We start from the raw sequence: 20,770 nt of genomic DNA on the forward strand, positions 1-20,770 counted from the left end.
CCTTTCGCCGTAAGCATCGGTGTTAGTTGAAACTAATACGCGCGGTACGTACTTGTTGAGCCGGTACGTCTCAGCGGTACGGTTCTCAAGAGACCAATTTCTTCTTCATTTCCTTTCCGCTTTCTTGATCCGACCCGACGGTTGCTCCGCGCTCTATATTGTCACGAAACAACCGCCGATGCACTCGGACGAAGAATAGGATCGACGTCCCGCAATCCGCCCGTACGGACTTTCCGGGCTTTCTATTGCTATTAAATTCTTTTCAAGAACTTATTCCGCACAGAATGAATGAAAAAACAAAAAAAAATAAAATAAAAAACAACAACAACAACGAAACGAACCGAGTACGCGAGTTCCCGCTTGTTATCTCAATCCATCGATAATTTTTCTTTGTCCACGACTCCTCTTCCTTCGCCGTTCGATATACACAACCGCGAATCCTACCTTCCTCGAACTTTGAATGGCGCCGCGCGTAATATGGAAACGGTTCGGGCAGAAGTGATACGATCTCGGACTGCAGACCGGGAACAATCGGTCGTCCGTCTTTGATTGCTAGAGAAACTCGGCAGGTAAGTCGTTACAAAGTAGAATTTAATTGCCCGATAGTTTCTCCGGTCGTTCGCCGCTCGGTCGACGACCCCGTAAAATCGTTCATCTTCGCCCCGTGAGTATCGCACCCCTCCGAGTATCGGCGGTAAAATGCGAGCTCGCGACTCTTCGTCACTATTTGCCGCGCAAACGTAACCGCCCTTCGCCGGGGTTACGGTTATAAACTCTCTCTCGGTGAACTTTTTGAGCTCAGGAAGCGCGCGCGCGGTACCCGTACGCGGGGATTCTCGTACCCCCCCCCCCCCCGGATGATTCACGGTTAGAGACGGCTTATTCCGCGAGCGTTTCGCCGTTACGCGGGGGTTGTGTTTCCACGCTCCTCGTCGCGTTTCGTGGCTTTCGCTACGCGCCGCCGGTTTTTCCTCATTCTTTCGTATTTTCCGTTTCAACTAACCCTTCCGCGTTCTTTGGCCCCCTCACGTCGCGGCCGGTCCCCCTCGCGCGGCCGCCAACGTACGAAAACCGGGCGCGCTCGACTTCACCACTCCCGGCCATTGTTCGTTTATTAAAGATGATGTATACTACGGTGTGTACTCGCGCACCCCGTTATTTTCCCTTTCCTCGGAGTCCTTCTCTCCGTTCCGTCGTCGTCGTCGCCTTCCACCATAAAGTACGAAAATACCCAGCCAGCCAGATATCCTTAGCGGAATAATATTCATGATAAAGGTGAACACCGCGTACACGTGCACGCATTTACCCTGATCGTCGTACTGATTTATGAACCTTGGGGAAACGCTGGAGAAAATGGATAATTATTTATTTCAAAAGAATATTTTACTCCGTTCGCATCCGACACGCACCTTCCGCGCTGCTTGTGTAATCGTGAAACAAATAAGGCGATCCAAAGCGGCAGAAAAATGAAAGAAATATCGTGATGTCATTATTGAACAATACGCGCGGTGGGACCCGAAAACCGAGAGACGATATCACCGTTCGTTATTGTTACGATCATTTTGCCGTTTTTTTTTGTTTTTTTTTCATCCTTCGACGTTCGACAACTACTGCAACGCGACCTCGTTTCGCGTATTCGGGGCTCATCTTCTTACGTTTCGCAATTCGATATCGCTTTGAAGAATAATCTCCTCAAAGCGACGTCGGCGTTACCGGCATGGGCAAACTGCACAAGCTCATTATATCCGCTCCTCGTTAGGTACATCTTGATTCCAGTTTTTTCTCATTTCCTTACGTCTCTGCATTGTATACACACCGAATCCAAAGGGAAACGGATTCACTCCGACGAGTGAGAACGCGATTCCGGCGAGCGTGAGAAGTTCGCTTTTTGCGGTTTGTCTTTTATTCGTCGAGTGTCGGTTTTCGCGACACGCGCGCACACACACGCTGATCGTTCGTGTAAATTCGGTGACGAAACTAATTGAAACTCACGAATGAGCGGTGCAAAGCTTCGTCGTTAGGATATAAATGAAAATTCACCCACTCCGTGGTGATCGACATCATTTCGAACGTGGCCGGTTAATTACTCCGGAGATAATGAGGAGTTGATTGATTTCACGAGAGATTATTTTCATAAAAGTGACCAGCGACCAGCCGGTCGCTCTAACTTTGACTCGATGTCGAAAATTTATCATCATCATTATTGCGGAAGTCGAACGAATTTGCATCGACATTGCCTGAATTTTTACCGGTGTTTTGCATTTTTATAACGAATACGCGGGTCATTTCGAACATCGATATCACACGAAAGTTTCTCGACTTCGCGGTAAAGATCGAGTGTCTGATGAAAAATTCACGCGCACAACCTGATCGCGGTGTACCTTTTAAATAATTATTTTTACTTATGTACGATTTTTTTTTCTTCATTCCACCTCACGTGAAATGTTCATTAAATGAGAAATTAATTTTCGGTTGCATTAATTTTTCATTTCGCCTGTTTTCGCATACCGATCCCTTTCAGCTTATTTTTTGTTCTGCTTTGTTTTTTATCATTTTGTATTTCAACGAAATCAGTAACGCCCGGGGTATGAGGTATGAGGATGTACATTAAAAGTGATTCGAGCTGTTTGCTTTTCGCGAAAACCTATTCAACGCGAGGATACCGTGAGAAAAGAAAAAAAAAACTTTTTCGCTCCTTTCCCGATATCACTATTTTGATGATCTATAGACGTAACGTTGTCTCGAATCGAGATAACGCGGAACGGCGGAGATGCGATGTATATAGGTATTTCACTCGCTTGAATAAAGTGGCAAACTTTTGGGGCCTCGATTCTTGCGGTGAACCGAGTTGGAAGGTTTAAAGTTCGGAATAGTTTCGAAAGGTTGGCCCGAATATAAGCGAGAGGCGGAAAATCTTTGCCGGGGTATCGCAAGGAATCCGATCCAAACCGTTCGTACCTGAATCATTACGTTGCCCGTGGCCCTGCCTCGCAATTTTTCAATTCCAAAACTTTACGGCGCAGGGACCGATTCCGATTCAGGAGTCGCATAAAAAATACATCTCGACCCGCAGCCGATTCGTCCGAGGGATGAAACGATTTCGCTAATTATCGCGTGTGTCCGAATCCGAAGCGATAACAACGCGACCTGCCTCACCCAAAGACGTTCGCGGCCCATTAAGCTGTCGCGTATCTCACGGATTAGATCAGAGTGAACGTGTTCAATGAGCCGTAAACAATAGCCGAGAGCGGGGTGGCCGTAAATTGAAAATTTTCGGTTAAATTTAGATCGCGCTAATCTTCAAAGCCCGCGACTAGGCCACTAACGGCATCATCGTCTAACGGGGGGTTCGTGAAATATTTCCAAGGTTTTGCCGGATTTCAGGTAAATCGCCCAGTCTGCGCTCGGGACACAGATTTGTCGTCCGCGTACTTCGAGAGACTTTGAAAAATCGCCAAAAGTCTATGATGGATTATTTAACGAGAAAATCCCCTCGACTTCCAACTCCAAGGTCTGAGCTCGAGCTTCAAGGGCCGCAGTATATTCCGGGGACTTAATTCCCGACCCGCACAAAGGGCGTGTACCTTATTTTCATGCATTTATCATGAGGACCTTATGCGAGCCCTCGGCGAATTTATACGAGGCTTAACCTTCACCATAATCGTTCGAAACTTCGGTTTCATCTCCGAGAAAAAGTATTCCGCTTATTTCCGACGGATGTCATCCTATTAAAATACATTGGAAACTATCCGAACACCGTCGATTCAGATCGGAGTAAAAGCTCGTGGGTCCCGCGGTTCGACAATGTGAGAAAAAAAAAGAAAAAAAAACAAAATGATCTTCGTCCGGTCCGAATAACGTAGCCGCGTTACGCGACGCGCGCGGCCCGATAGGCCAACGGGGTAATACGCGGAGACTAGAGAAATGAAGGGAAAAATAAGTCCGCAGCCACTTAAGCAGCGGCACTCGGGGGTGAAATATCGCATCTCCATCGCCATAAAATCGGATTACATTCGGATTTTCGAGAGATTTGTGCAACGGCTTCAACTCGGCGTCGCGAACTTCTTCCGCCAAAAGATTTACTCCGGACCGCGAAGTGTACGGGTTACTTTTGATTCGCTATTTTTCCAAAGGTACAATCGCTTCGGAGCGCGGACCCAGCGCGTGCTTTTCGTTACATAAGTAAACAGTGATATAAAGAAGCGACCGAGGCTGCCGGACGGGGGGGAGGGGGCTAGGGAATAATACGTATAATGCAGAAAAACTCGGGGATTCGTCCGCGGAGAACGACGACGCTCTTGAGCAATGCCAATTAATCGCGAGAGCTTTTTTCTCCGGGTTTCTCCGTAGCGTATTATATCGCAATAAATAACTCGTAGCTTTAACATCTCCCGGAACTGTTTTGCTCCCATTCGTGATTTTCTTCTATGCCGAGATAATTACCGGCTTTTTTTTTTTCCAACTGTGGTATTAATCCTGAACTTGCGAGAAATGATTTTTTTTTTTTTTCTTTCTCACCGTACAATTTTTCCCCACTCCGCGGGATCAGGTGCGCTCCGATTCCCCGCTATATGCGGTGAGCGAATGATTTTCAAATTTTTTCTCGCCACGCCATTGCGACCTTCGTTCGTCCGGTTGAAAAGTTTTAATAGAAAACTTTTCCCATCCGTACGACGTTACAGGCGTGTCTACCTTTCGTCCTTGATGATTCGAAATATAATAACGTCCAACCACCCATCGGAGACGGATATTATTCACCGATCGTTATACGCGTGGCGGGAGGGGGGGGGGGGGGAAATTTTCCAAAAATGCACAAACGTAATCGCCGGTGAAAATTCGGGTCGGCTGGCGAATTCCAATGACTCGAAATATCGCTGGGTGCTTCGATATTTTATAAACAATTAAACGGGCGTGACGTTCGGCGATCGTGCGGTGGGATTAAAATACAAATCTGTCAGCCGTACGAACGCGATACTCGCGCGCATCATCCGTGCAAATATATTTCTCGGCTAGATGTTCATTGATCCCCCGGCCGTTCCGCGGGGGGTGGTGGTAATATGCATGCGCGATATCGCTGCGAATGTATCGTACGTACGTAGGGTATAATTATGCACGCATACTCCGGCTGAGGTGTGACACGCGAACTAGTATAATAAATGCCGCGTGTCGCCCTCACGTTTTCTCATAATTCACTCACTTTGCTTATTTATATACGGCCACGTGATGCGCGAGATAGAAGCAGACGATTAATTGCTCTATTACTTCACATTGCACCCGGGTAAAATCCGACCACCCCGGGCTTATACGAGGATGTGCGCGAACCCGCCGCCGCCGCCGCCGCCGCCGCCGCCGCTCCGAAGGGGGGTAGTTCGCTAAATATTTTGTTGAAATACTGATTTGCGTGGCATCCGGCTATGTCACGTCTGGCGCAGGACTCTGCGGGGTTTTATAACGGCTAGTGTTTTATCAACGGGGAAAATCGAGCGTAATTAAAACATAGGGCGTTGTATATTTCATTCGCGCTTTTATATACGCCCGCTGAAGGAGGAAATCGGGGTTACAACCGTGCAAGGTGGAGGAGCATCAGGTGTTCGGGCGGTGAATGTGTACGGAGATTGCTCTTACTTCTGTCATTTAACGAGCGCCTCGGTCATTTATGAGAGGCGGAATTGAATGTATATTTAAACGGTGTGCTTTTAAAGGTAAGACTCGATTCGTTACTTATTTGAATGAAAACGGCCCTCGACGATGTTATTTGTTTAGGACCATTCGAATCCAATTCGCGATCAATACGCCTGAAACGACATTGAAGCCTTCCGTGGAATATGCTAATTATTTTAGGCGAGATCCCTCGTCTAATTAAGAAAGTTATAATACACCCCCATCCCACGTACGGATTTTCCAAAAACCCTTGCAATACGCCATTTTGATAGGTTTTACGCAATCTTGATCGACCAGACTCGGTTGAAAAATTAATCGTGTTCACTAGGGTGGGTTGAAAGAAAAATGTTTTTTTTTTATTCTTCTAGCATGGGGGCAGAATTTGTACCTTACAAAAAAAGAAAATTTTTCGAATGTGGAAAATATTTTTTACTTGATATTTTGAGGTAGCCCACTCGTTTTTGATATAAATAATTAATCAAATGGGGTACTTCCAGCAATGAAATTTTTTTTTTGGTCAAAAATCATAGAAAATATCTAAAAATTGTCGATTGTGATTGTTTTTTACTCGTTCACTATTCAAAATTTTTTTCCTATTGTTTTTGTAATTCAAGTATAAAATTAAAAAATGACATGTTCTTTTTTTGACTTAAAATTGAAGTTGAGTCGGACAGCCCGAGCTTTGCTGGAGTCAGGTAGGCTGCAGCGTGGCGCTTTGTTGTGAGACGTCACCTTCGGGGCTGAGCAGAGGTGACGCCTCAAAACAAACCGCGCGCCCGTGGCTACCTGACTCCAGCTAAGCTCGGGCTCCCTTGTAGACCGAGAAATTCGAATATTTCGACCCATGCGTGGATTGCAATGGATCAAAGTGGGTCTACGACTAAAACCAATCGATGTGTCTTATAATTTTTCTGCTCCCAACAGCGAATAATTGATGATCACTTGATCGATTGCATGAGTAGATGATTTTGGCTTCCAGATTTGGATTCCTGAGCTGATTATATGTGAGATTACTCTTGAAAAGCCAAAAAAAAAAATCGATTTTTGGGCCAAATGTAAAGTGGTTTAAAAATTGATTGTATTACACTTTTCTGAGATATTTTGACCTCAGGAATCCGAATCTGAAAGAAAAATTGATCTATCTCTGAAATTGACCGAGTTATCGCCAATTTTCAGCTTTTTGGGGTCAAAAATAAAAAATTGATTTTTTAGTCTATCTTAATGTAATTTGAGCTCAGGAATGCGAATCTGGAAGAAAAACTGATCTATCTGCAAAAATGACCGAGTTATCCCCGTTTATTCGCATTTTTTGACATAAATTTGAGGATATCTCGAAGGGAAAAAATCGTAGCTCAATTTGACTTCCGGATTCGTGTTCCTGAGGTCAAAATACATAAGAAAAGTGCCATACGATCAATTTTAAAAAATAAAAATTTTTGTCCAAAATTTGAGATTTTTCCAAGGGGTACCCCTTACGATTTTTTCAAATTTTGGCCAAAATTTTTTATTTTTTAAAATGGATCAAAGGACACTTTTCTTACGTATTTTGACCTCAGGAACACGAATCCGTTGTCCAAATTGAGCTACGATTTTTTCCCTTTGAGATATATTTAAATTTATGCCAAAAATCGCGAAAAAATGAGGATAACTCGGTCATTTTTGCAGATAGATCAATTTTTCTTCCAGATTTGCATTCCTGAGCTCAAATTACATAAAGATAGACTAAAAACTAAATTTTTTATTTTTGACCCCAAAAAACTGAAAATTGGTGATAACTCGGCGAATTTTAAAGATAGATCAATTTAACTTTCAGATTTGAATTCATGGGGTCAAAATACGTAAGAAAAGTGTCTTTCGATCGATTTTAAAAATACTTCAGTTTTGGCCCAAAAATCAACATTTTTTTTAATAGGGTTTATATGTTATTTTCATGTATTTTGATCGGAGGAATCCATATATAAAATTAATCGAGTTATCGCCAATTTTTCGCTTTTTGGAGTAGAAAAATTGAGATATCTCGATGGGAAAAATTGGTAGATTGACAATAAAAAACTCTGATTTTGCGTGTGAAATTACAAAGACCGACCGTTTTATTACAAATCTATCAGTCTACCTTTTATAATGCATTACAACACGATGCAAGGGAAGAAGAATTTATTTGGAATTTTTTTTTTTTTTTTTGATGTACACTCAGTGCCTCTGTTTCTGTACTAAAGGTGTTAAGCTTCAGTATGGCCTCATGGACAGAAATGAACTCGCTGGGTATACCCTGAACCATTTAAATTCTCAATTTTTACATATTTACTTTCTTAAACGGTTTGTGGTTACATAGAATTCTCAGAAATGCCGCAAAAGGATGCCGCCGATCAGGTGGATGAATGGGGTAATTTATGAGGTGTGAACAAGATCTTTATCAGGTGTTGACAGCTCGTCCGACACCTGCTAACAATGAGAGCAAAAAATTAACAAGGACTGTGATTTCACACCTCATCACCTATTAAAAAGCCATAAATTATGTTTGTATTCTGGCACGTGCCGTCAGTCAAGATGCCTGAAGCACGTGTCAAAATAGGAAGTCTCATTGGCTGATGCGAACTTCTTTTTGATTGGGTGAGCCGGAGCTCGACACCGAACTCCGCGCGGACTGCATTTGCCCAATGTTTTTTACATATGGATTTTGGTGCGAGAAAGCTCAGCGTGGTGGGAGTGTTGGACGCGAGGCGATACGCCGCGAAGCGGTAGAAAGACGAACGAGATAGAGAGCGCTCAAGTCCAGCTCGCTAAAATATGAAATCTCGGGCTACGTAACCCGCCATCACGTTTCCCGTCGTATCTCGAGAACGAATGATCGGAATTTGATGATGCATTGAAATTTTGAATACGTGATTTCCTGGCCATGGATTTTATTCATAAATTAGGTTCGTAGCTGAATTTGATCTACGAATTCGTGTTCCTGAGACCTAGTGTTCACCGATTTAGTTGCGATGAAAAAAAGGAGCGCTCTCTCTTTTTTCCTAATTACTGTAGTATCGTCGGTCCAAATAATTTGACATTTTCTGGAGCAGGGAATCGATTCCGCAATCAAGATTGTCGCCATTAAGTGACGGGGGACAGAGTCGATCGCGTCAAAAATTAATGTCCTTCCGAACGTGAACACGGAGCGTTTGATCGAAGCGAAATAAAGAAGAAGCCTTTCGCGAAGTTGTAAACGATGACGTTGAGATCTTCGAGCAACAGTTGACAGCTTTGTCAACTGTTTCGCGATAGCGTCGAGTCGGAAAACGAGGGTTCGGACGTCACCTTTGCCTCGTGGCGTCGGTGTCCTTCCATACTTCCAATTATTATTGGCGTTCCATTATCTTCCCACAGGATTTACTCCTTATCTTTTCTCTCTCATATATATATCCGAGCGGTTAACCGCCCACATATATTCCCCGATCGATTATCATAATCATAAGGTACAAAGGAAGGGCCGATCCTAATGCGATGATCCATTCCTAAGCCTGCGCCGTTATCAGTTCCTTTTTTTTTTTTTTTTTTTTCTCCTCTCCTCAGATTCATGGGCTTCGTCGGAGTTGAAGCTTTTTTCCAATCACGATTTTTATCAAATATCGTTACGATCGCTGCGTTCACATGTGTACGCGTACACGACGAGTGATTGTTCGACATTTCAAACGAGGAAGTGCGATCGCCGGAAACGACGCAATCTCCGACTGTCGGAATCGCTGCGATCGGTAAAAATAATTTTTTTTCGTATTCGTCGAAAAGTATTGGACGCCAACAAACAACGTTCGAACGACTATCGCTTTTCGTCCGAAAATACACCGTGGCTGCAACGCGGATCACAGGTATATACAGATATATATGTAAATCCAAGCGCTCTATTGCACGTACGTAGCGAGCGACGTTAAGTAATTTCGAATCTTTCGCGTTCATCTTTTGGATAAGTTGGCTTTCAAATGGGAAAACTTTACCTCGCTGGGGTAGGTAATATTCGCGGTGAACTTTTTTTCTAAGGTGTCTAGAAAAGTTGGCCTTACAGGTGATCACGGGTCTCGTTGCCGAGGGAATAAGTAAGAAAAAAAAAAATGAAGAAATGAAGAAATAAAGAAATAAAAAGGCAGGAGGAAAAAGAAAATGCAGCTCACTTCAGAGACAGCAACTCCGAGCTCATCCCGCTCGACTTTTTGAAAGAAAAAAATTCTGTGCAGCGATACGCACGTAAGGTTGGAAAATCGCAATTTCGCGTAGACGGGGGTGAAGAAGCGAGCGAGGAAGCATCCTTTCTTCTTTAAAAGTATCGACGCGCGATGAGATCCGGGCGAAAGAAAAGCTCCCTTTATACTTATCGTATACTACCTGCGCTTAGGCACGCTTGACTCGGCTCCCTCTTGTGTTCTGTAATATTGATTGGTGGGGCTGGCAAGACTTCTGCAGTTCCGAACGCGTTTCCTTCCTCTCCAGAACCGAGGCGACGGCGCTTGCCGACGCGGTGGACCACGACGTTACGAGCTAACTCTTGTTACCGCGCGGCTTAGGACTCACCTTTGATGAATAATAGCTACAGGTATTATATGTTATCTGTAGCGATACGGTTTGTTCCAAGAGGTAGGTAGGTACTACACTCGACGTTCCTACCTCGGTTTACAATTACCTTGTATCAGGATTAATTAGTGCAGTCAAAGCAATTCACGTCACGCTACGCTCGCGCGAGACCCGAGACGTGATCAAACATAGAAAATTAGCCCAAAATTTCAACGGCGGCAATATACATATATATGTATATACATATATGTATATCCGCGATGCAATACACCGTGTGCGACCTCCGAACCACCCGAAGATTTCCCCCCTCGCTTCCGGTTCGTCGCGTCCGGACGACGATCGTGATTCGTTGGGTTTTTCAGATTTTCACGACGTTCGGATCGAACGAAAATCGCCACGAGGCGGTGGTTAGTTGTTATGTTTCGAGTGCGCAAGCGAGCGTTTCGAGACGCCCGCTTCATCTAGTTATACGGAGAGTATTGTGGGATGAAAACTGTTTAAAGTAGGGTACAGAGAACGTTGAGCGGTGGTGGGTGCTTTACGGTACACCCCGCCCGTCTTTATCGCCCGAACATTGTTCTCCTTGGAATAGACAAAGCCTTTCGTTCATCGCTCTCATTTCCGTAGTGTAAAAGAGCTCGAGTTGAGCCCCGGCGAAGAGGAAAAGCGGAAAAGGTGCTTTTCGGGTTACTCCGTTGTCGAAAACAAAGTAGCTCCGCCGGGGAATAAAAGACGTCGCGACACGCGGAGACGAAATAGATATAATACTTTTTTGCCTATTCCCGCGTCATTCGAAACGGTTCGAGATGGGTCAGCGCGCGGGACACGGCTCGGGGTATACGGAAACCGAGGGGACGCGCGGCGGAAGGAGACGCGCGCTGGAAGGAAAGGAGAGGAGAAGATATACGTATTAATCTCCAGACGATTGCGGGAGGAGAACGAGGAGGAGACGGGTGAATGATGGCGGCGAGAGAGCGCCCTAGGAAAGGAAGAGCGAGCGAGAGAACTGCGGGCAATTTGGCCTTGATGATGATTAATACGCGGGGAAGATGACGTCACTTCCTGTCCAAACAGCCCTTCCCCTCGCGGCCACCCACCCACCCCCCGCCCAAAGAGGACTCTCGGGTTTGGGGCTTCGAGGTGGCGAGGGAGATGCGGATAATAGGAGAGAAAGAGACGGAAACTGGGAGAGAGACGAGAGCGTGCAGGCGATCCCGGTGCGGGTGTCGACGTTGCGGTTGCGGAGATAGCTCGGGACGAGGCGATATTTTATACTTTGTTATTTCGGCCGAATGATTAATTCCTATCGTCGAAAATATTACCGAGACGCGTAATACAGGCGCGTTGCGTTGTTAACCGCGGCAACGTTATTTTTTACGTACCGCGCCGTTGGCTTGGCCGATCGCCCTTCGATTTCGCTCTCCGATCGAAATGTAACGCCGCTTCGTCTGCCGACATTTTTTCGAAGAATCTAATCAACGTAAAATGTGTTGCGGAAAAATTAGTCGATCACGATACCCGAATAAAAATGACGTAGGAACGATAACGCGAGAAATCTCAATCGGGCCGCGATAAAGTTCGAAGCCGCTATCGCTACGGGTCAGATATCATAATTGGTGATTGATCGCGTGGATTAATGGTCGGATGTGGAGATCGGAGTGATCTTTCTATTTCCTAAGAAAGTAAGCCTTGTATATGCCACGAAAAGTATGGCCGACGGACCGGAGCTGGGCGAGGTAAAAAGAAATCGTTGAATTTTAGTGCGTTGACTGAAATAAAAAAAAAAAAAAAAAAAACTAGAAAATAACATGAACAAAAAAAACAGAAAGGGGAACAAACGGTCCCGCGCGAGCCGACGGGGGCTTTCGGGGTGTAATTTCTTTGAAGCCTGAACGTAGCAATTAGGTCCGATGTGGTCGACGCGACTACAAGTGGGGGAAAAAAAAAAAGAATGACGTAGCGACGAGCGCGAATAAAACGAGAAGCGGTCAAGCGTAGCCAAAGTTAATTAGAAACAAAGTTCGTTAGGATAGGGAAAGAAGATGTCGGTGTTTGGTCAGGGACTTCCGAAGGTCGAGCGTACCTTCCGTTAAAGTGGCGGCAGCCTCCGCGCCGAGGGGAAAGATGGGGACGAGAGGCGTTCCACGAGTTCCGCCGGTTGTCGTCGAGAACGTCTTTTCCATAAAAAGTTTTCTTCGACGGGGAAAAATTTTTCCGTTCATCGGATGTTCCGTGATAAGTGCATTGTTTCGTTCGTCGTTTTTTGCCACCTTTAGTTTCAATCTTTTTTCGCGCTTCGGATACAACGATGAATTTTTAGGGGGGGATCTCCACACCCCGAACGCTCGTCGAAACGCAGTCCGGCCTACCGGGGAATCTGCTTTTTTTCGACAACGACTCGACGACGTTCGTCGGGGTTAATTGGACGAGATTCGATCGGCAAATTCAATAACCTTCCAGGGTCGAACGAATTTCGATTCCGCTCTCATTCGGTTCGGAAGCAGCGATTCCGGGTCCGGTTCTATTTGTTATCCCCCTCTGGTAATTCGTTGCGCTGATTTTTATCCTAATCGATCGCCTCGTCGCGTCGTACCGGGCGACGGATGAAAAGTAGCGTTCGCACGAACCGCTTGTCCGTCTGCGGTTGACGGAAAACCGTCTCTCACCGAGAACAGGGAAGCGCGCGTCTTTTCGCACACGCAGCAGAACACTCGACCTCTTCGCCGTCCGCATACCGATAGCCACTCTCGACGCTCGTTCGCGAAGCATCGACGGACGTCGATGGCCGTCGAAATTGCGCCGTCGGGCCGAACTGACCCCCGCAGCTGTTTCAAGCCCTCGATCGCGACCGTCTTTCGCGTTCGTTTTTTTGTCCCTCTTGTTTTTTTTTTTTTTGTTTTGTGGATAGCATGCATTTTTTGCGCGAATAAAATATCGACGATTCGAGCCGACGTTGTAATTTACATATATTAGTAAAAAAAATCACGGCCGGGGTGAGTCCAGATTCGACAGGGAATACGTACGTAACGCGTTTCGTTGTCCCGTCCACTTGGCCGCGTGGAACGCGGGATACTTATTCTGCTCGTCACGTAGACTCGCGGTAATGTTACCACGGTGACAATATTGCATACTGTACATTTACTAACGCTGCAGTTTCGCACGTAACCGTATAGCTGGTTTTCGTGACCAGGGACGCCGGGACAGAGATTTCTCGCCTCCTGTGGAATATATACAGCTAGTGCATGACCGCTATTCTATACGTACCCACGGACATAAATGTAACGCATTTATTATCGACTATTATTACGAAGAAGCGTACGATGCTCGATATACTCTTACACGTTGCGATTCACCGGCGCAGCGCCATACGCTACCCCTGAGGTGTTTCCGGTATAGCGACGCCGCTGTACTTTACTTCGATCGATTTTCAACTATTGTTTCGACTCGGATGAGATTTGATGAAATTTTTTTCAAAAAAACTTCCAGCGAGAAATTAATCGAAATTATTAAATGGCGGCGCAGGCGAACGTCGGACGACTCGGTTTACGCTACGTTGTGTGTAAGGTGAGTTTGACGGCTTCGATGGGGGGGTAGGTTCGGTCGGGTTAGTTATAGTCACGTTTCGCCATTGGCGTTAAATAGTTGATAGCGTCATCTCCGCGTCACACGCAACACGTAGCATGCAAAAGCTGCCACAAGCTCGCCGTGGACTCGAGCTTCCGCGTCAAAGCCCGCACGATGTGATCCTGGACTAATTATTCGATCTGATGAAGCTGACGGAGCAATATTAACGACGCGCCGACGCACAGGTAGCGCAGGACCGGACGGCCGACGCCAAACTTTTCAAAGGTCACGATACTCGGCCCATTAAAGTGGAGCGGTCGTCGTGGCCTCAAAAAAAAACACCGGTTTCTACCACCGCGGCGAATCGGTTTGTAGCCCGCCAGACAATCGAACGATATTTGCGACTGTAAAATTCAATGAAAAAAAAATTTGCTAAATTATTGAAAATCCTTTGAAAGACTTCCTCGAGTTTACCGAAATTCACTGTACTCCCTTGTTCCGAGTTAGCGAGAAATAGGGGGAGAGCTTTTCGTACGGCTGTGTGAAACGAGAGCGAGGGGGAGTTCCGCCCGTCAGTTTCGGTTGTGACGAGGTAGGCCGGGTGGAGACAAGAAGAGGTTTGCGGTTCCTGCGTACCCCGGCAACTCCGTGAACCCGTGAATACTTCGAACTTTACGCGTACAATATAATATACAGGTGTGCAGGAAAACTTGGGGGTTCGGAACGTTTCTCGAATCAGACGAATCCGACCTTGGTATTGTATATGAGTAGCGGGTAGGGATTAAACCTAGTGTGCCGATTACCATACCCTTGACTGACTCGCGGAAGCCGCCGACTTCTCGACGAAACACGAGAGTGGGGAGCCGCGGGGGGAGGGGGGGGTGGAGGGTGGAGGGTGGAGGGGTGGAGGCGCGCCCTTGTATTTCTCTACGCCGGTGTGAATTAGAGTGAGGAACTGTATCCTTAGCCGGGAATTCCCGTGAGCCGGTGTATATCGCGATATCCCGTTGGGGAAAACGTCGAGCAGAAACGCTGGCAAAGGACTTCGCCGCGGCCTGGATGCGGGGAGGGAGGGAGGGTTGCGGGCGGACCGGAGAGTCGCGGTATATCCATACAAATATATCATTCACCGCCGAGAGCTGCTAGCAAATGGCATTCTGAGAGGGATGTTGGCTGCGCCGAGTGTTGCCCGCGTACACTGTACACTGCAGGACCGGTGCATCGCGGCTCGGTTTGCGGGGGATATAGGTACGTATAGGTGTATATGTATATACAGAAATATATATACGAGGCGTGTCTCGCGCGAAACCCGGGCGTGCAGCGTACACTATATCCGCTCATTGATATACCGATGCTGATTCGAACGCCGTTCTAGCCTTTGTCGGTCTATACGAGCACGGATCGATCCACGGATGCCGTGACGTGAATCAACGAACGTTGCACAGTTTCCACCCCCTCCCCCCCCAGTATAGTACTTCGAATGATATCGGTGGGAATGTCGCGGCGGTAAATATAATCCATCGTTCGGGCGATGGGGGCGAAATTTTCGTGCCCGTGCGACGAGCGGACGGGATCACGGTTGATTCGGAGGTATGGCCAATCATCGCGAAATGAGCCGATCAATTATTGCTCGGATACTCACCGGTGGTAGTTATCAGCGTCAGGGAGTAGAGAAGGCTGCTGCTGAACGTCCAACGGTGATGGCGCGACCCGTGCTGCGCCGTGGTCGCCGGGAGCGCTTGGTGAGACTGTTTCGTCAGCGAGTGGACGAGGGTTTTTTGAAAATCTAGGACCTCCTGGGCCGCCAAACGGGTCCAGTTGTCCTTGTAGAGGATGTTCAAGTCCTCGGTGATGCTCCACAATTTTTCCACCGTCCTCGAACGGATCTCAGCGCCCAACGCGGCGGCCTCGTCCGGAACGGACTTCGATGATACCACCGCCGATGAGTCCTGGGTGTGCATAACGTCAATCAGAAGAAGAAAATACCACTTTTTCAGATATTCCGAATCAAGCGAGGTTAAATCTCATGAGAATCGGTGTATTTGCCCCGAATCAATTACCCCGTCTGAGTACCTCGACGCGTATTCATTAGTCAGGAATAAAATCTCCGCTTTACCTCGCTCCTCAACCATTCCGCGGGTCAAAACGAAAGACTGTAGCAACGCGCGGACTGATGAGACGCCATAAACCGCGCGGCCACTTTGGCGTACGGGGGCTTACTTTAGTACCGTATTTTTCTCTCCCGTCGCTTGTTTTCCCCATGTTTACGGTTTTCCACAGGTCAACCTACTTTTTTGTATTTTTCTCCTCAGCCTGTTGAAATATGGAACTGGAATACCGGGAGGAAAAAGAGGGTTCGCGGACCAGACATTCGGCATTCGTCTGACGTAACCGGACTACGGACTCTCGATCGATAAATATGCCACGCCGACCGTACTTCCGATCGCGTCGAATACATCCGCTTTCTCGGTACCGCCTTTTTCCATTTTCATTGACAAAATCGGTAGAAAACATAATCGAAAAGTAAAAATTCGCCAATTCTCCGAATCGTACGAGGCGAAATCTCCTTCGAACGTATTCGATTCTTACCGACTGCAATCCGCCCTCGACCGCCATGAAGGTGAAAGCACCGACGAGGGTGTACGCCAGGACGAAAATACAGACGCCGAGACTGGTCAGTAGACTGGGTGAGGCCGTCGCCGTGCAGGTGCAGCAGCAGCACAACAATTCCGCGGCACCGTGTCCTTCCTCCGTTGAACGGCCGAGGCAACATGGCTTGTGGTAATATCCACCGCTGCCGTTACGTCCGCCCGTATGATCCACGGCATGCATCGCGCGATTTTCCTCCCCTTCTGATGGCGGTCAGCGACGGAGGGCCGAGGTCCCGGGTAACGAACGACGCGACCACGCCAGCATTCAAGACTACGCACAGCTCTGGAACAAAGATTGATCGCACATAATGCAGTACTCGAATGGATTCGCAGGTGTCGTTTCGGAGAAGGTGCCACGCCGCGGGTGCTATCTTATTTCAACGGATTTCCTCCAACCCCTCGGAATCCGAGTCCATACCGAAGCAATTCTGTCGCAGGAGAGTTTCAATTGAGACCGAGCGTTAATCGAGTCTCGCGAAAACAACGGAAGTTGGTAACTGGGTAAAAATTTTTATGATAACTAGGTCTGATCCAACCCGTGACGGCGCAGATTGCTTCGAATTTTTTCTTTTAACGGTAGATTCGATCGTTTTTAGCGCAGATTCGAGTCATTCCCGATCGGAAAATAAAGAGTGGATCGTCCTTTCATCTCCGAATCGATAGAATTTCGTAGAAAAATTAGAATCTCGTTATACCCGAATGAAAATGACCCGAGCCTGCGACGTGCGTGAATATTATCCGTGTATACTTTGACGCGTGGAACTAAATCTTGGAGCGGCTGTATCCGATGTCCGTATAATATTCAAGAAAGTTATGAAACCTTGGACGAAATCTCGGGTCTTCTTCACAAATGTACTTATAAGTGTTTTATGGCCTCCGTAATATCTGGACGAAAATTCACCGTAGTTATACAACTGTGCTGCTACATCGAACGCGAGGATTATTCGGATATTATCATATTTGAATAAGAACGAAGTTCGTGCCTCGTGGGTTCGGTACAGCTAACGAGTAACACTTCGTACGCCGTGTCGTCCGACTCCCAGATTTCATTTGTACATTTTTTAATCCTCTTCATAATCCGGGCTTAAAAACGTGCTGTACAAATATTTTCATAAGTGACGAGAGAGCTTATACCGTTGACAGGTGATGCGCAATTGTTTTAACGAATGTTCCGCACGGATTCGTGAACGCTAAAAATTTTTTTTTTTTTTGTCATTTTCGTATAATGTATTTATTTATTTATTTTCGTAACATCGCGAGTTCGTTTCTTTCGCGCCATTCCGAAATTGAACAGGCGTCGGTACGCGGGCGCGATCGCGTAGGTCAGTGCGCCACGTAGGTACGGGGTGAGTTTATTCGAAACTCCGAGAACGAGACCAGCAGCCTTGTCCGTTTTTTTTTTTTTGCTCAGCCAACGCGCGTCGTCCGTGAGAAAAATCGACCATTAAATTTAGCGTGCTCGATGAATGGGAAAGTCGAGCTCGAGCTCGAGCTCGATCGCATATCTGGCGAATCGAGCTCCTTCCAATCTCGTAGTTTGATGAAAAACTCAGCCCGACGTGCGTGCGGGATGATTATATATGCGGTATATATACTACCTTCGCAAACAATTCATTCGAAACTAGAACGTTTCCGATTTTTATTTCAATGGTTAACGATGCGTGGAATATACTTTTACTTCGAGGCAAAAAGTTTTTTACATTAATTCGGAATAATGTCGAGCTATGGCGGTGTAACGAGAGCTAACCAACAGAGGGAAACGCGGACGTTATATGGACATACGTATGTCGATTGCGAGCGAGGACGAAATAAAAAAATAAAAAAAAGAGAAAAAAAAAAGAAAGAAAGAACGAATACGCCGCGTGGATTTTTTCATGTAAAAGTTTCAATTATGACACGCCTCGCCGGTGCGGTCGGAGAGCAGGAATGATTCCATATCCTGGAATGTGCGATGTGTTTTTATTGTTTTTATATTTTTTTTTTTTAATTTAAAAGCGGAGTACACGACAGCGGGAACCCGGTTCACATTTTCCTCACATAAGTACTCCTATCGTCCCCGGTGGGACATTTTTCTCGAGATTCCAAATATTTTAGGCTCGAAGATCAGATGAGATCGTTCAAATCGAAGTATTCGGATTCCACCCGAAATTCAAATCATGAATAATTACCGTCGCAAGCGAATCGCAATTTTTTTACCAACTTTTTCTATCGACTCTTCGAAACCGGTGACTTTTTTCCAAATACGACGGGTCGTGCCTTCCATCTCAAAGTTCACGATTCCAACAACCAGATGCGCGAAGATGTTCGATTATGCAACGGGGGGGGGTGGAACAAAAACCGAACGTGCGGACGTTATGCGTTGAAAACTGAGCGAGCATATTGTCTCGCCTCATACTTTTCTCGCACAGGAGTACGATTGCTGGTCAGGTGAAGGATTTCTTTTCGCGGTATCGAAGAGCAGCGATATCCTTCCGCTTCCGTTGCTCTTCGTCGAAAGTGTCGACGTCGAAGGTGCTCCGCTATCGCAGTGTACATCATCGTCGACCTTCCCTTCCTTCCTGTCGAAAAAAAGATCCAACCGTCGGACCGGCCGTTCCAGGGTGCGAATAAAACGCGAATTCCAGGTCCGCCTGCGAGTACAATGTAACGGGCGGTACCTACACCGGGAGTAACGAGACGCGGCGTACGTTACGATCGGCGAGTGTCGTCATGTTTTCTATATTCCCCGTTCGTTCGTTCGTTCGTTCGTTCGTTCGTTCGGGTACCGCGTTACCTCCAACTTTATCACCATTTATTTATCCTCCGGCACCGCCCGTTTTCCCTCCCCTACCTCCACCTCGCAGTTTCGTTCCCGTTAAAGTCCCACGCAGAGGAACGAGCGCTCGAAACGCGAAGCGGAGTTGAAGGGGGTGGAAATCAGTGCGGGCTGAACGAAGGAACGAGAGCCGGGCTTCTATGGACCCGCGGCACGGTTGGCCCAGTTGTTGTATTGTGCAGTCTCGGTGCAGATAAGGTATGAAATTAAATGCGCCGGAATATAGGTCGTTATATTCCGCAGAACCGCGGTGGAGAATGCTTGTCGCCGCTTTCAATACCGCGGACAGCGGGGCGGGGGAGGGAGGGGTGGGGGGGGGGGGCGGGTGGTAGGTGTAACTAAAATACCTATACACGAGTGTATTATAAGTATAATATACACGTGCATTTCTATGGATATACACAGTAGACATAATGCACGAGTGAATATCGCGGCGTCCGCGTATCTATATTTGGAGCAGCCAGCTAATTCCGTAGCTCCGCTGGACGTTGGAGTTCAAATCGATGCCGATGGTGCTTGTCGGTCTTGTTACTATCTCGGCGGTGAACGAGAGAGAGAGAGAGATTGAAAACAAAAACGAGAACGTAACAGATATCGAGAGAAAAAACACGAAAAAGGAATATGAATGAATATGAAACTAAATAAAAACGAAAATGGAAGAAACGAAAAGAAAAAAAAACAAAACAAATGAGAGTCAAACAAAAATTCCCTCGACCCACGGGCAGGTATAGACGTACACGTACTCTCGGGGAGCTTGAGGGGTAAAAGGAGACATGCAGGATTTCGCCGGAAAACTGTTTCGGATGTGGATATATATATATGTATATTGAATCGCGCGTTATTATTTCCACAGTTATTTGCCCCGATGTTTTTTCATCTTTTACATTTCCGCGAGCCTCGCGTTTCAATTTTTATACAAATTTAACGTGATCTTAAACGAGAAGTATTCTCGAAAGAAATAATGTCGGAGTTTTTTTTCTTCTGGCTATCGTGCGTCGCCGATATACATACGCATGTATATCGCTTATACTTTTGCGGCGTCCCAATCCGCCGTTAAAGATGTTTGTACAGCCGGGGAATCGGTTCCAACCCCTTTAAAAAACACGCCACATTCGATCGAACGACGCGGTGCGAGCCAAAGCTTTCTCACCCCCCCTCCCCCCAATCACCGGGCGACTTCCGCGTACCCGCGCGTTGACGGTTCGGACGAGATTAGCGGCGGAAAAAGAAGAGATGCGGCGAAGGGGAGGACGGGGAGAAGACTGGGTCGATGACCCTTTGGCAATAAAATCTCAAGCTCGTTACCATATTCTTGAATAATGTCACGTTCGTTCGAGGGTCTCCCGTGAGGCGGCATCCCTCCGGGGATCGTTGTACAAATGAAAATGCGTGTAACGCTGCGGTCGTTTTGGTCCATTGAAAAAAAACAAAAAAACAACGCGTCTAACCAAATTAAACATCCCCAGGGGGAGAGAGGGGAGAGAATGAAATACACGATTCGGATCGTCTCCGCGATTAGCCCCGTCCCTCTTCC

General features: G+C 46.7%; 1 protein-coding gene across 1 annotated transcript in view; it reads right to left on the reverse strand.

Annotated features, from left to right (window-relative positions):
• Nucleotides 1-20,770, reverse strand: part of LOC105692249 (TWiK family of potassium channels protein 18) — a 168,427-nt gene that overhangs the window by 16,501 nt on the left and 131,156 nt on the right. The window contains exons 3-4 of the mRNA XM_020856048.3: nucleotides 16,360-16,704; nucleotides 15,413-15,719 (exon numbers count right to left, since the gene is read on the reverse strand). Coding sequence (XP_020711707.2) covers nucleotides 15,413-15,719; nucleotides 16,360-16,602 — 550 coding nt within the window. The 5' untranslated portion in view covers nucleotides 16,603-16,704. The remainder of the gene's footprint in view (nucleotides 1-15,412; nucleotides 15,720-16,359; nucleotides 16,705-20,770) is intronic.

The sequence above is a fragment of the Athalia rosae genome, chromosome 2 (assembly GCF_917208135.1).
Source record: "Athalia rosae chromosome 2, iyAthRosa1.1, whole genome shotgun sequence".
Taxonomy (NCBI): domain Eukaryota; kingdom Metazoa; phylum Arthropoda; class Insecta; order Hymenoptera; family Athaliidae; genus Athalia; species Athalia rosae.